Source organism: Equus caballus, chromosome 1, assembly GCF_041296265.1.
Source record: "Equus caballus isolate H_3958 breed thoroughbred chromosome 1, TB-T2T, whole genome shotgun sequence".
In the NCBI taxonomy this organism is placed as follows: domain Eukaryota; kingdom Metazoa; phylum Chordata; class Mammalia; order Perissodactyla; family Equidae; genus Equus; species Equus caballus.
In genome coordinates, this window is record NC_091684.1 from 96,316,163 (window position 1) to 96,331,786 (window position 15,624).

The following is a 15,624-nucleotide window of genomic DNA, read 5'->3' on the forward strand; positions in this document are numbered from 1 at the left end:
TTGGTTGTTCACCACATTAGGTGAAAACGAAACCTACGAATCTCTTTTAGATGGGCTCTTCTCTACCTTGCGCTCCCTAACAGGTTGCTGTGGAGTTTTCGAAGTTCTGTTGTCTTTTTTTTTTTAAAGGTTTTTTTTTTTTTTTTTTGAGGAAGATTAGCCCTGAGCTGACATCTGCCAATACTCCTCTTTTTTCTGAGGAAGACTGGCCCTGAACTAACATCTGTGCCTATCTTCCTCTACTTTATATGTGGGACGCCTACCATAGCGTGGGTTGCCAAGTCGTGCCATGTTCGCACCCGGGATCTGAACCGGCGAACCCCGGGCTGCCGAAGTGGAATGTGTGCACATAACTGCTGGGCCACCAGGCCGGCCCCGAGGCTCTGTTGTCTAACAGAGGGTCTGTGACACACAGCTTTCAGATTGTAGAAAGCCATTTGTTTCTTTGAAAGGTTGATGAGACACTACCTTGAGTATTTCTGAGGTCTTGAGAAAGGATTTTACAGTCGCAGCCTTGATTCCATGGGTCGACGTTTTTGGGGTAGCCTGTGGGATTTGATCTGTGAATCCAGAACCTCTGTTATTTTGGAGTTGTCTACTAGAAGAGGCAGGGGGAGAAATAGTTTTACTTTTGGATCTAACAAATCATAGCTTCTCTATATGTTCTCTGAATTTTACTTGAAAACAGATTTCTTCTTTAGCTCATCTGTAAACTATCTATGCATCTATGCTTATGTTGTAGTACACAGCTAAGAGAAAACAAAACATACTTCAAATTCTGCTGGACACTTTCTTAGCCAATCCATCCATTTATTAAGTAGATTTTCTGTTTTCTGTGTTACTGCTGGTGACAGTTTTGCTAAATTTTCTGCCGCTACACAACAAGGGTACCCTTTCCTCTTGCTTGCAGTAATGTTTTCTTCACTTTCCTTTAAACTCTCACAGCCAGTCTCCTTGAGAACCATTTTGCTTGCATTAAAAGTCTCTTTCAGGTCCTTCTGGGTTCCCCTTGCTGCACAGTCCCAAAGCCCATTCCACCTATTTTAAATTTTCTTTATACTGCCAGCACACTTCTGTACTACTATATAACAAACGTCACAAAATTTGCTATGATAAACAACAGTTTTATTATATCTCATGTATTCTCCATGTCAGAAATTTGGTCTGAGATTGGCTTGGTGCTTCTTTTGACATTAACTGAGATCATTGATGGCACACAGCTGGCTGGTGGGCTGATCTTAAGAGCCCAAGGTAGCTTCACTCACAGGTCTAGTGCTTTGGCAGAAGTGGCTGGAAGGCTGGATTCATCTGGGACTATCAACCAGAATATGTACATGTGATTTTTCCAGCGTGGTGGTCTCAGGGCTGTTGAACTTCTTAAATGGCAGCTGGCTTCTCCTGGATAAATGGTTCTAAAAGGGAGGTGATTCTGTCCCCCAGGGGATATTTGGCAATGTCTGGAGATATTTTTGGTTGCCACACTGGAGGAGGGGATGCTATCTGCATCTAGTTGGTAGAGTCAGGGATGCTGCTAAACATCCTACAATGCACGGGACAGTCTCCCTCAACAAAGAACTCTCTGGCCCTAAATGTCATTGATATCAAGGTTGAAAAGCCTTGTCCTAGAGAGAGCATCCCAAGGGTCAAGCAGAAGCTTCATGGCTCTTTTCAACTTTGACTTGAAAACATGCAGCATCAGATTTAGACCAGATTTTAAGAGAGAGGGGAATTAAACTGGGTTTCTTGATAGGGGGTGGTGAAATCACCTTATAGAAGAGCATCTAGGCTGGGAAATATCATCACAACCATCTTTAGAAAATATAATCCGCTGCAGGAATTGTCAGGGAAATCTGAATGTGATCAGTGCCATGAAAAAGGAGTGAGCATAATGCATTAAGGATGCAGGAGATGCTGTTGCTTCTGGTTGGATGGATGTGATGAGGTTTCCTGAAAACATAATTAAATGGTTTTTAAAAATGACAAATTAAACCTTGAGAGAAGAGTAGTGTTCTGAAAAGTTCAGTTGGAGGGGAAAACATTCTAGACAGAGGGAACAATAGAAATAAAGGTATCAACTATTAGGATCAGCAAACTATGCCTTTTGGGCCAAATCCAGCTTGTCACTTATTTTGTAAGTAAAGTTTATTAGAACCCAGGCACATTCATTGAGTAGTTAAGCACAGAGACCAGATGGCCCAAGAAGCCTAAATAATTTACTGTCTGGCCCTTTATGGAAAAGTTTTCTGACCCCTGGATTAGTTCATTAATTTGTTTATACAACAAATGCTTGTTAAGTGCGTGCTATATTCCAGAAATTGTATCCTATGTTGAGTATATGAGCAAAACAGACAAACAGCAAAACAGATAGAAAGAAAAAACTTCTATCATGGAGGGTGGCCTTAACAATTACAATATTTGAGAGCGCCAAAGAAAACTAAGTCCTGCGCTTGAGAATATTGAATCCTTAGGAAGAGTGATCTGTAGGCTTTATCACGATGATGACTCAACAGGTAAGACCTGCCAAAGGAAAAAGAGCCAAGCATGGGATGTGAAGGACAGAGATAAGAATTATCAGGAAAGCGAAGGGTATACACAAGGTTCCTGAGGCAGGAAAGACCTTGGCTTGAGAGAGTAATTGACAAATGGCCCATGTTGATGGGATGTGGAGAGCAAGCTGGAAAGTGTGGCATGAGGTGGGGTTGAAGGTCAGGCGTGGGCCAGGTCTTAGAGAGTCTTATGGGCCATGAGAAGGATATATGCTTTTTAATCCATTTTTAACGGAAAACCACTGAGAATTTTAAGAAGGAGAGTGAAATAAAACAATTTTCTTAAAAAAGAAAAAGAAAGAAAACTCTGGCTGCTGGGTGGAGATTAGATAAGAGGTAGATAAAAGAGAAATTGAGAGATAAGTGAAGCATCTGATAAAGATTCTAGGCAAGAAATGATGGTGGCATGATCTAGAAACTGTGTTTCTCAAACTTTACTGTGCCCGTGCGTGACTTGGGAATCTTGTGAAAATGCAGACACTGACCCAATAGACATGGGATGGGGCCAAGATTCTTTGATTTAAACAAGTTCCCAGGTGATGTGATGCCCTGGTCCACAGACTACACTTTGTGTAACAGGAGTCTAGAGGTAAAGACATAAAAAGTAAGATTTTTAAAGTGTTTTTTGAATCATTCATTTTACTAACACTTTTCCATGACTAGAAATCTTTTTTTTTTAAAGATTGGCCCTGAGCTAACATCTGTTGCCAATCTTTGATTTTTCTTTTTTTTTATTCTTCTCCCAAAAGTCCCCCAGTACATAGTTGTATATTCTAGTTGTAGATCCGTCTAGTAGTGCCATGTGGGATGCTGCTTCAGCATGGCCTGAAGAGCACTGCTGGCTCCATACCCAGGATCTGAACCAGCGAAACCCTGGGCCACTGAAGCAGAGCCTGTGAACTTAACCACTTGGCCACAGGGCTGGCCCCGACTAGAAGTTTTAAAGTAAGTTTGTAAAACAAAATCATACAAAAGAGAAAATCCAGCCCAGGCACTTTCAATCATTATAAATAAGTCAGTGCTACGTGAGAAAGCCTTTTACAGAGCTTCAGATATGGGACATAAGCTGAGAGCTAGAGTTTGAGAAAAAGGATGAAATTCCAGCCAGTTAATGAGCAAATGCCCGGGGGATGATAAATTTTATTAATTTTCCTAATAAAATTTTATTGAGTGAGTCAAAATGAAGAAGAAATAGTCCCTGCCTTAAAAGATCTCTTTTAAGCATATATGTAGCAAATTCACGAAGAGAGAGACATGGAATTATAACATGTTGTGAAAAGCATTTCCAACAGGGTCAAGGCTAGAGTGTTATGGGATTTCCAAAGGGTGGTGGTCTTGTTGTAAGGTGCCAGGAAGGATCTCTAGGTTGACCTTCAAGGGATAACTAGGAGTCAGATAACAAAGGAAGAGGAGAATGTTCTAGGCAGAGGAGATGGCCCAGAGTTTGGAGGAGTATGATGAGAGACACCTGCTGCTTTTTTCAACACAAGGACTTATGGTGCTGGCAGTCAGAAGGTGTCTTGTCAGACTTCAGACTGATGTATAGTGTATATAATGTGTACAGTGCCATTCACTGTAGTCGATTCAAACTAGCAAGAATTTCTTTCTTTTTTTACTTGCATTTTTCTCAGTTCATCCTCTTTTTTTTTAATTGTGGTAACATTGGTTTATAGCATTATATAAACTTCAGGTGTACATCATTGTATATTTCGATTTCTGTGTAGATTACATCATGTTCGCCACCCAAAGACTAATTACCATCCATCACCGCACACGTGCCTAATCACCCCTCTCACCCTCCTCCCTCCCCCCTTCCTCTCTGGTAACCACCAATTCAATCTCTGTTTCAGTGTATTTGTTTGTCATTGTTTTTGTCTTCTATTTATGAGTGAGATCATATGGTATTTGACTTTCTCCCTCTGACTTATTTCACTCAGCATAATACCCTCAAGGTCCATCCATGTTGTCACAAATGGTTGGATTATCATCATTTCTTATGGCTGAGTAGCATTCCATTGTGTATATATACCACACCTTCTTTATCCATTCCTCCCTTGATGGGCATCTAGGTTGCTTCTAAGTCTTGGCTATTGTGAATAATGCTGCAGTGAAAATAGGGGTGAATGTATCTTTATGCATTCATGTTTTCATGTTCTTTGGATAAATACCCAGCAGTGGAATAGCTAGATCATATTGTAGTTTTCTATTCTTCCTTTTTTTGAGCAATCTCCATCCTGTTTTCCATAGTGGCTGCACCAGTTTGACTCCCACCAGCAGTGTATGAAGGTTCCCTTCTCTCTGCTTCCTCTCCAACACTTATTGTTACCTGTCTTGTCAATTATAGCCATTCTGACTGGAGTGAGGCGATACCTCATTGTAGTTTTGATTTAGCAAGAATTTCTTAAGCTGCTAGTGTGGTCCTGAGCATAGTAGAGACTTGAGAATAAAAAAGTATTGTCAATAACACTGACTAATGTCTATTAGTAACTAATAACAGAAGAATGCACTTGAGCCCAGAGAAAGAATATGACCAATTCATGTAACTTAGCAGAGGCCCCCCAGCACATGAGTAGAAGAAACAGAATTCCAGCCTGGCTGCTCTCACTGCAGAACTGTCTTTGTTAGAACTTGCAGTTTATTTAGAGAGACAAAACCAATACACCTAAGTCAATTAGAGAGAGATACAAGATCAACATTACAGTTATCAGCTAGATCGCAATGCCTTTTCAACGTGAAAGTAGCTTTGTTGTTTTTCTTCTGATTACAGAAGCAATGCTTCCTCTTTGTAAAACAATTCAAACTTTGATAAAGTTTGGATTGTATAGTGCAAGAGATGGACATTCTCTATAATCCCATCACTCTACCTAATGCCAGAAATAACCACTTATACCTACCTTTTTGTCTTGGGCATGCATGTGCAGCATCTCACAAGAAGAAAGGTGTTAAAAGAAGTTGGAGCAAACTACGTGTAATGTTATGTGATCTATTTTTTCCTACACATGCTAAGGAACTATTTGAAGGTAAAACTGCACTTATGTTCTTCTTAAACTTTTACAAAGATGCATTAAATTCTTCTAGATTGATAAATAATTTCTTGGCCACTTGATACCCACTTAGCTCCAGCTAGCTCAGGCAGGATGATGTGAGTATACTAATACCAGTCATCGTGTTATTTTGGGATTCCTCTCCTCTCTCTATCCTTGCCAGAGGGTCATAATTGGGTCACATGATAGGTTAGTGCCATGGTCCCACCTCTCTGGGATGTGGCTTCATCCTTTTCCAAATCACTATCAATGAGTTTGTGCATGTGTGTGTGATGGGTGTATAAAACAAGTCAGCTTTTACTTAGATGCAGTTATCTGCAATAAATTCACCCATTTTAGGCATTCAGAGTTTGATCAGCTCTGACAAATGTATACAGTAGTATAATCACCCCAACACTCAAAATATAGAACACTTCTTTTACCCGCAAATAGCCTTCCTTCCTCTTTGCGTTCGATACTCTCTTATCGTTCCTGGCCCTAGGCAACCACTGATCTTTTTTCAGGACCTATAATGTTGCCTTTTCATGAAAGTCTTATAAGTGGAATCATAAAGTATGTGGCCTTCTGTGTCTGGCTTCATTCTCTTAGTGCAACGCCTTTGAGCTTCACCTATGCTGTGGCACGTGTCAGTAGCTTGTTTTTATTGCTGAGTAGCACTCCATTGTATCAATACACCCCACTTTGTTTATCCATTCACCGGTCACCATGATCAACATTTGCAGTGTTTCCCTTTAGGGGCTATTATGAATAATGCTTCTACAAACAGCCACATGCCAACTTTTGTTTGGACATATTTTACATTTCCCTTGGGTGAATGACTAGGATGGACTTGCTGGGTGGTATGGTCAGTGTATGTTTTGTGTGCATATTATCCATTCACATATAGTCTTTGGAAAAGTAAGTCCTTTCTCTGTTTTCAAAAACTGAGTTGTTGGTCTTCTTTTAATTGAATTGCGAGGTTTCTTCACATATTCTGGATACAAGTCCTATATCAGATACGCTTCTATCTGATATTGTTCCATAACTTTTGGATACTCTTTTTGGTTTTTCTTCCTCTCACTCCACCCAGTGGAGACTTGGTGGAAGAAGCAGGTGAGTGGATATGGCCTCCCCTGAGGAGCCTCACTGTCGTGCTGGCCCATACTTGGTCTTTAAGAAGTTGGAAAAATTTCAGGTTTTTTCCTTCTTACCCAGTCTTATAAATATGACCTCTTTTGTTTCATTATCTGCCAAAGGTGAAACGTTTCTTGTGTCCTGTCTCTCCTTGGAAGGGCTTCTCATCCTTTGAAATTACTACATGGTCTTGTGACCTCAGGTCTCTTAGAGGCTAATGTTTTTTTAAATATAGTTTTGCTGATTATCGGACTTTTCATTTGCCTGTTACGAGAGCAACACCATCTTGCTGCTTTCTATATCTTGAGCAGGAGTGGAATTGCCTCCATCCCCACGTTAACGGGATAGAAAGACTCCATTGCTGGCACCACTAGAGTGGGTCAGTGTGGGCTCCGGGAGCCCTCCGTGCCCTGGACTTTCAGATAGTAGGGGCTAGAGTTTGGGCATGGCCATGGTCTCTGTCATGAATGACCTGGTTGCCAAGGTCAGTGGCACTTCTGCTAATTTTCCTCGTCCTCTTCTCTAACACCACTAGGGCAGTATCTTTATCTCCTCCTTGCTAAAGGCCTTTCACGAGGCCCCCATATGTGAGATCTCTCCGGCCTATTGCATTCTTCTTTCGGTTTCTCATGGCTCTGCCGTCTGGACTTTTAGCCCAGGTTCTGCTGGGGCTTGTTGTAAGAGAGTACAACTTTCACCTAATGCTCAGTTCCCTGTGCAAACACTCCTGGCTTGAGACTTTCCATTCTCCTCTGTCTCACAGTGAGTCCCCTCCCCTGTCCTATGCAGCATATCTGGAGGTCAAGAGTGGTCCTGGTCTCTTTCTTGATAGCTATATTGGACCCCATGGTCGTCTCCTGTGGTTCGTCCTCTGCAAGGCCGGCCCTTAGTGGCCTGATATACTGGAATTCCCAAAATGACTTCTCAGATTAGACCTAACTTCAGGAACCCTGGATACAAATACTACTACTCTTCCCTCAGATGCTTACACTCTGTTTCCAAGATGCTGTGTTTGCGTCTAAACACGTTGTCCCTGCATTTAGCCAAAGTTTAAAATGTGCAATTGCCTGTCTGAAATCAGTTCTGGCTGAATGCTCCAATTCCAGTTGATTCAAGATGTGGGTTCCTCCTTCATCCCATCCCTAGCCACGGCTGTGATCCTTTGAAACACACATCAAACCCATTTATTTTCCAATAAAAATGGACAAAGAAACAAAAGGTAATAGAGGGCTTATGATTTTAGGAAAGCCCATGTACTGACATGCTGATAAACCACTGTGGCTATCATTATTGATGCCCGTATCCTCGCCGAGGATGTCAGCGCTTAGCTGATGGCAATCACTGGTCGATGAGGAGACAGCTCACGTGGGACTTTAGCCACGGCTGTGAGGGCTGACAGACATGGTCATCAACACTTCCCTTCCTGCTTCCAGGGCTCTCTTGAGACAAACTTACCAACAGTATTGCTCACTCAGTTGTGAAATGTGACAATATAGGTTATTGATCTATTGTCTTGTTGGATATACTAGTTAAATATGAGATTTGGGGTTAAGCAAACCTACCTTCCTTCCCTCCCTCCCTCTCCAGGAAGTGGCAAGGCTCTGTACATGAAATTGGTCATATTCTGTCTCTGAGCTGTAAAGCAATTGGATCGCCTGCCTTCTCCTTCCACCCTCCCCATGAAAAGCCCTTTAAGAAACCTCTATAATTGGATTAAGCACCACAGAGCCCAGTCTTCCAAAGGAGGCCTGTCCCATTTAGGGTTAACAGTCCTCCAGCTATTAAGGCCGGGGCCACAAAGTCCCAAATCCCCACATCTCACACCTCAAACACGAGCATGAAGAACACCCCAATTGACTCAGGAAATATATTTTCCTGAGACCAAGGGCGTGTGAAATTTATTCTCCAATTGGCTGATCTCTGGAACAGTTGTTTGTCATAATCAGATTTTGAGATCATATATCTCCTTCCAAGTGATGGTTGTGCTGTAACCTCTGGCTCCATCCACACTTCTGGTCTGGGTAGAGCACCTTGCAGCAGTGAATGAAATCTGTAGCTGTCTTATCAAATAGTGGCAGTCTGTGTTTTGTTTAACAGTGCTGGAAATTAGTTTTTCAGGCACTGATCTTGACAGGTCAGCTGTCAAAAGTGGGTGTCTGTGGCTGTAAATTCGTTGATCCCATAAACAAAATACCGTCTGCAAAATACAAGGGGAAGTCAGAGTGGAAGCTCTTCTGTACAAATGAAATGGTCTGCAGCTGCATGACTAAGTGTCAGGACTTCTTTGGGTAAAAGGTTTGTCTGGCTTCCCATTTCTCAAGGCTATCAGCCTCATTTGGCTTTCATTGACTTTTTCTTCGGCATTCTGAGCGGGGAGCATCAGGCGCACTCATGTGGGAGGCAGGATGTAGTCTTCCCTAACCTTGGCCGGCTGCAAGTTTGGGAATCCATTGAAAGGCTTTATTGGATTTAAAAAAAAAATTCCATTGGGATCTTTCCTCTGGACTGTGCCTTTCTCTGGTCTGGTTTTATGTATCAGGTACTCAGAGGGATGGCCTCACTCAGAAATGATGAAGGTCACTGCTCTGGTCTGAAGATATGGGCAAGAGCACACGGCTTTGTGGAAGTATGGGTATTCACGCAGCCTGGGCTGCTCGGCTCCTGGCTGATGTGAGGGAATAATAAACTTTCCTGCCCAGCACAAAGGCTCCCGGATCCTGGAACATGGTTGCACTTTGATGTGTTTGAAGGCAGAATTTTGGTTTCTCTTTGAAGTATTCTTTTTTCTTTGTTAGAGAACAGGATGCCTGAAGGCAAGGGAGAGAGAAGTCTGTATTAAAAGACAAAAAAATAAATAAAAACCTTTAAGTCCTAAGTACTTGCAGACAGAAAAATAGGAATAACAACAGACTTGGAGGATGTTTTTTTCCCTCTCATGAAGATGCACTTTGACTTAAATGGCCTTGCCTTAGGATTTTTGAATAGTAAGTAGCATGATTTGCTGCTGTCCCTCTTCCTTAGTGGAGAAAGCTTGCCTGTCTCCATGGGGGCAGACCTTATCAGTGGCCACTTCCCTGTCTCCAAGCTCAACAGGCTTGTGGGCCCTACCTCATCTTGGAGAGGTCTTAATGTGCCCCGTCTATGAGATGGGCACCCCTCGGCTACAGCTCCTTGCAGCCAGAGGACTGATTTGTTGGGTTCCGACTCTCAGATTGACCTTGGCATCCCGACAGATAATTTGACTCTGATTGCTCCCTTCCATTCCATCCTCAATCACACAAGTGCGTGTGACAGGATTTTGCTTAGTCACCTGTGCTAGTTATTTTTATCAAGAGCATATTTTCATTCCTGTGAAAAACCTGAAAAACCTGTTAAAAACATAGGAGAGCATACAGAAGTACTAATGATTATTCATAACTCCACTACCTAGATATATGCACGTACTACATTTTAACACATCTCCTCCCATTTTTACCATCATTTTTTTCTTTTTTGGTGAGGAAGATTGTCCCTGAGCTAACATCTGTGCCAATCTTCCTCTATTTTGTATGTGAGATGCTGCCATAGCATGGCTTGATGAGTGGTATGTAGGTCCACGCCTGGGATCTGAACCTGCGAACCCCAGGCCGCTGAAGTGGAGCACACGGACTTAACCATTATGCCTCTGGGCTGACCCCACCACCATCTTTTTTAAAAAAACAATATAACTAAGGTTATATTGTACACATAGTTTTATATCCTGATTCTTTAGTTTGTGATGATTAAGTTATTTTATAGAAGATTATTTCGAAATGATTTTCTCCCTTGAACAGCTCCTCACCACGGTTGGCAGGGAAGGTATTTTTATTCCATTTTATAGATAAGAAAATGGAATCACAGTGAAGTCAAATTTATTCAACAAATGTTTGTTGACTGCCTTCAGTGTTTCAAGCGCTGTGCTGTAAAACGTGCGGTCTGGGGTCAGTCAGGTGAGTGGTGGAAACACAACTAGATCGTAAGAGTACCGACTTGTGCATATGCTAATTCCACACGCCCAAGTTCCCACCTTCTTTCCCAAATCTATAGCAGTTATAGCAACTTGATCTTCAAGAGGAGAATATGGCATTCAAGGCAAGGTTGGAAGCCCTGGGATGAGAATAAGCAAGAGCCTGAGACTCTAGACAGTTTCTAAAGATGGTTTTGATCCCAGGGACAAAGTAAGAAACCCAGACAGCACAGCTGGATCACAGACATAGGGCCAGCATGGAAGACACTGGTGATCATTTCCTCTGCAGCTTCATAAGATAACGATGGAGAGTGGGCTGAACAGTTATGGGGATGCAGGCAGCCCAAATACACATCACAAGTCCCTTGAGTCCCTTTTGGAGGTCCCAGAGAATGCAAGGAATCAACACCTCAACAACTTTTGTCTGAGTTTGTTCTTGTCCCTTTGACCAGCACTTTAGTCCAGCTGTAGGAACTGATTCTGGGCCCCAGTGGCAGTTCCTGAGACCCAGTGGAGAAAGAGCTGTTTGCTTTCCTTCTCTTTATGCCAGTTCCAAGAGTGCCATCTCTTTGATGTTCTTCAGCAGGGCTCTGGATAGATGCTAACTTTGCTCTTGACTGCAGTGCCCGCCCCCCCCCCCCCCCCGCCCCAAGTAATTAGTGGTGGCCGTGGGGAGCTCCTCAGAGTACATGCTCTTAACTAAATTATTCATTCATCACTGCCGGGCATCCTATTGTTTAGGATGGATCAGATCTTAGTTGGTATTGTATCTGAAGTGACAGCTGGAGTTTCCAGGTTCCCTTTAAACTGGTTTTAGAACCACATATCTCATTCTGATGATCCTGCTTTCAGCCTCAGGGTTGTAGTATCTTCCAGGGAGAATAGTCCCACAGAGTCTGGAACTGTGGCCTCGTAGTCAAGGCTCAGTGTGGAGACCCTGCCTCAGATGTCAAGACTACGGGAAATGCTGGGGGAGTCGCAGTGTCCATAACAGGCGCTGTTGTAGCTCCTTTATGGTACCTGGTGGCGCTTCTCCATAGATGGGTGGTTTTTCTGCTCTGCTCAACTAGCGGTCTTGAACGTTTTCCCTGAGGAATAGTAGATGCTGTCTGTGGCAGTCTGATTCTTTAACCCCATGCTGCTTAAATGGTGGTCCACGGAGCAGCAGCAGCAGCCATACCCGGGAGCTTGTTAGACAGGAGCAATCTCAGCCCAGAATCAGGAAGTGCACACAAAATCCCGGGGTGATTTGTACATTTCACAGGTCGAGGATCGCTGCTTTCATCTGTAGCAGTGGTTCACAATCCTGGCTGTGCGTCAGAATCACCCCGGGAGCTAAAATCTCCAAATCCAGCTTGCTAAAGACCAATTTAATCAGAATCTCTGGAGGTGGGGCCCAGCCTTCAATCTGTTTTAAAAACCCTCTTAAAAGATTCTAACATGCAACTAAGTTAGAGGCCCAGTGACCTAGAAGAACAGAGATTCTCAACCAGAATGGCTGGGGAAGTGTTAACGTTCCTCATGCCCAAGTGCTGAGATCCTGTTAAATTGGCTTGAGAGAGGGTCAGTATCTGTGTTTTTTTACAACTCACCGATTAATGGTTGAGAATCATTGATCCGATGAAGCTGTCATCATTATTGCCCATGCCCTGCAGGGAGGCAGGGTGGGGAAGCAGACCCAAAAGTGCCTATGTCTCCCGTTGTTTCTGGGCCAGCATAGGGTGTCCTCAACTGCCATAGGGTGCCTATCAGGGATGCACAGGGTCGTTGGATAGACCCTGCAGGCTCAGGAGGCTAGAGCAGATGCAGAGCACATGTGTTCTTGGCCTCTACCTGCATATCAGGGAAAATGATGAAGCTTGCACTGCAGTGAAGACAGGCAGTGAGCTCTCGACTTTGCTTGCAGGAGGCACCTGGGCGCGCTGGGTCTCTGTTACTTGCCTCACTGCTGAGCCTCATCCTGCCCTGATGGTGGCAGTGGCTGAACTCCAGGGCCCTCTGGCCTGGACAAGTCAAAGGAGTAATTAAAGAAAGAGGACACTTTGTGGAGACACAGTGGCATGACCTCAGTAGGTGGACGGAATAAAATTGGACGTAAATATTCATCCTAAAATCGAGTTCTTACCACTTGGTTTCATTTTAAGGATGCGGCAACTGCTCAAGATCCTGATGAACTGATGGTGGAAATGGCACTCTGTCTGTCCCACTTTTATTCTTTCTAAGGTTTTAAGATGGCTCTGGGTCTCTGGGAAGCTCAGAGATATCCTGGGCCCTACCTCCCTGATTCAGGATCCCAGGTTAGGAGCTGAGTCCCTAAGGTGTGCACAGGTGCCCATTCTGTCCCTCACACTCCCTTTTTCCTTCACAGCTGGCGACGTGGGACTCAGAGAAGGGCCTGAATGGCAGCCTGCAAGAGAGGCCCACGGGCAGCCGCCTCCAAGGACTGACTCTCAAAGTGGTGACTGTCTTGGTAGGATCATGGGTCTACTGGGGAGGGTCACTCTTCAGGCTTTGAGTCAGAGGTTTCTCCCTGTTGGTTTAGTGCTGGGTTCAGAGAGATGGGGACCTTGAGTAGTGGCTTGAGTTTTCATAAAGCCTTTCACTCAAATGGTTTTGTGAATAATGAAGGAAGAGTAAGATTGGAGATTCTGCCCCAGACCTCTGAGGCTATCCATGGGAAGTCACTGGGCTGCTCTGGAGAAGAACCACTGATCCAGATCCACTGCAGAGCTCCAGAGTTGGCACAGCTGCTCTCCTTGCTCTGGGATGTAAACAGCGTCTTGACTTTAGGAAAGCTTTGCTGATAGCCAGAGTCCCCAAAAGAGGCAGGCCGGAGGACATTCTCTCAGTATCCAACACCACCGATGGGCCCATGTGACACAAAATTCCTAACGAAGAGGACTTGTTGCAATTTTTCTGCATCTTGTCCTGGAATCAAAGACTTTTGCATCTTTGAGAGACCTCAGAAACATCTTCCTTTCAATTTCCTTCTTCACCTTTCTAGAACTGTAGAAGACATTTTAGATTTACCTCTTATTAGGGGGTCAGACCTGGTCCCAATGTTCCCCTCTGTCCCAGAGGCCACTGGCATCTCCTTTACTCTAAGAAGCCTTTGGCAGCAGTATTCCTGCGTTCCCTATATGCACACCACAAATAAGCATTATACCCTACTTTCCCCTCGAAATTAAATTAATGAGATATATTTTCTCAGGCGATTTGCCAAAAGGCCCCTTTGTGTTCTGTTTCACAGGATTGTGGTGGGGAAGCTGAGGTGTTTTCTAGATGGCTGCATGCTCTATAGGAGCACATGTGACACAGCACAAGATGTGTGAATGTGAACGTGGCATGGCTTCGGACTTGGGGGCTGTGGGGTTTAATTCTATCCTATCCTTTGACTTCTGATATGACCTTGGCCCATTAATCACTACTATTTTCTAGTACAACCTGATAAATGTGCTCCTGTCTTCTCTCAGTCTAATATCACAGAGCTTTATTGTCATTTATTATCCTAGATGAGAAGTATTCACATTTCTTATATGACTCCCAAAGAATTCTGGCATTTCCTAAGGACAGAGCCCAGATTGTCGCAAATGAAGGATTGAAAACCTAAAACCATGTTATTCTGGGACATGGGGTTCTGGACAGAACCTGGGATGACGGGACATAGGGCAGGTAAATCTCCATTCCTCCATCCATATGCTGGTTGGAGGGATCTTCCTGTGCACTGTATCCTGAGCATCCACGAGCTGCTTTAGCAAAGGGCAGAGAGGTTCAGACTCCAGGCCTAAATTGGGTAAATACACGCACATGTCTGCAAACATTCCAAAGTTACGATTCATCAGATTGGTCTCTCCAACAACACCCTGGAAATAGGTGTTAATGAACCTGTTATTTAATTGAAGAACATTCACTCTGTTGTCCTCAGGAAGAGCCTTTCGTGATGGTGGCTGAGAACATCCTTGGACAGCCCAAGCGCTACAAAGGGTTCTCCATCGATGTCCTGGACGCTCTGGCCAAGGCTCTGGGCTTCAAATATGAGATTTATCAGGCTCCTGACGGCAGGTACGGTCACCAGCTCCATAACACCTCCTGGAACGGAATGATCGGGGAGCTCATCAGCAAGGTAGGTCCCAAAAGCTGGTCCATGGGGAGGGGCACCCTAGTCTGCCTCCGGGGTGATATCTAAGTTTGGCCCATTATGCAGTTGGAAGCGTGGGCCCAGCTAAACAACCACAGCTACCACTCTGCCTACACTAAGGCCTTCTTTTCCTCAACCCCCTCCCTCTCCACTATACCCATTTCTGCTCTTGTATTTTCTCCATCCCTGACCCTCTGTGATTTCCTTCTGTGCCCATTGCGCTCATGTCTTTGAAATCTATCTACTGTGCCTGCTCTGTAATACACTCTTCATGAACACCGTCCCCACATTTGAGCTGAAGTAGGAACCAGGTTCTCTTGGCGGGTCCTGGTGAGTGCTTATTCTCTCCCTCATGGTGCGTAAGTGGGGTCTGTATGCATGTGTGTGTGCATGTGTGTGTGCATGTCTGCATTGCTGTGTGCAGGCTCTTCAGCTCCTCATACTAATTTCAAATCATTACTTTTCCTCCCTTCTATAGAACTTGGGTCCTCATTGAGATTCATCACATGAGGCCAACTCACTGTGTCCCCACAACCTCTGGGTCATTTCCTCACAATCATTTATGATGATGGCATCTGACACAAGCCTTCCCTTTCCAGTGCTACCGTTGCCACCAACCTTGATGTTTGTGACATGCCTGAGAACAACCCTGGGCTCCCAGTGCTTTGACCTCCTCACCTCCAGTGACCTTTGCTTGTGCTCCACTCCAGCACCCACACCCATGTAGCTTGTTAACATCATACATGTTGCTGTCATTGTCCCACTCCATGACTATAACCTGTTGTCCTTCTGACTCTT

At 44.0% G+C, this 15,624-nt stretch overlaps 1 protein-coding gene across 3 annotated transcripts in view; it reads left to right on the forward strand.

Moving 5' to 3' along the window:
• GRID1 (glutamate ionotropic receptor delta type subunit 1) overlaps nucleotides 1-15,624 on the forward strand; it is a 670,463-nt gene that overhangs the window by 544,031 nt on the left and 110,808 nt on the right. For all 3 annotated transcript variants that reach the window (XM_023648767.2, XM_023648771.2, XM_070265586.1), the window contains 2 exons: nucleotides 13,057-13,158; nucleotides 14,614-14,811. In XM_023648767.2, coding sequence (XP_023504535.1) covers nucleotides 13,057-13,158; nucleotides 14,614-14,811 — 300 coding nt within the window. The remainder of the gene's footprint in view (nucleotides 1-13,056; nucleotides 13,159-14,613; nucleotides 14,812-15,624) is intronic.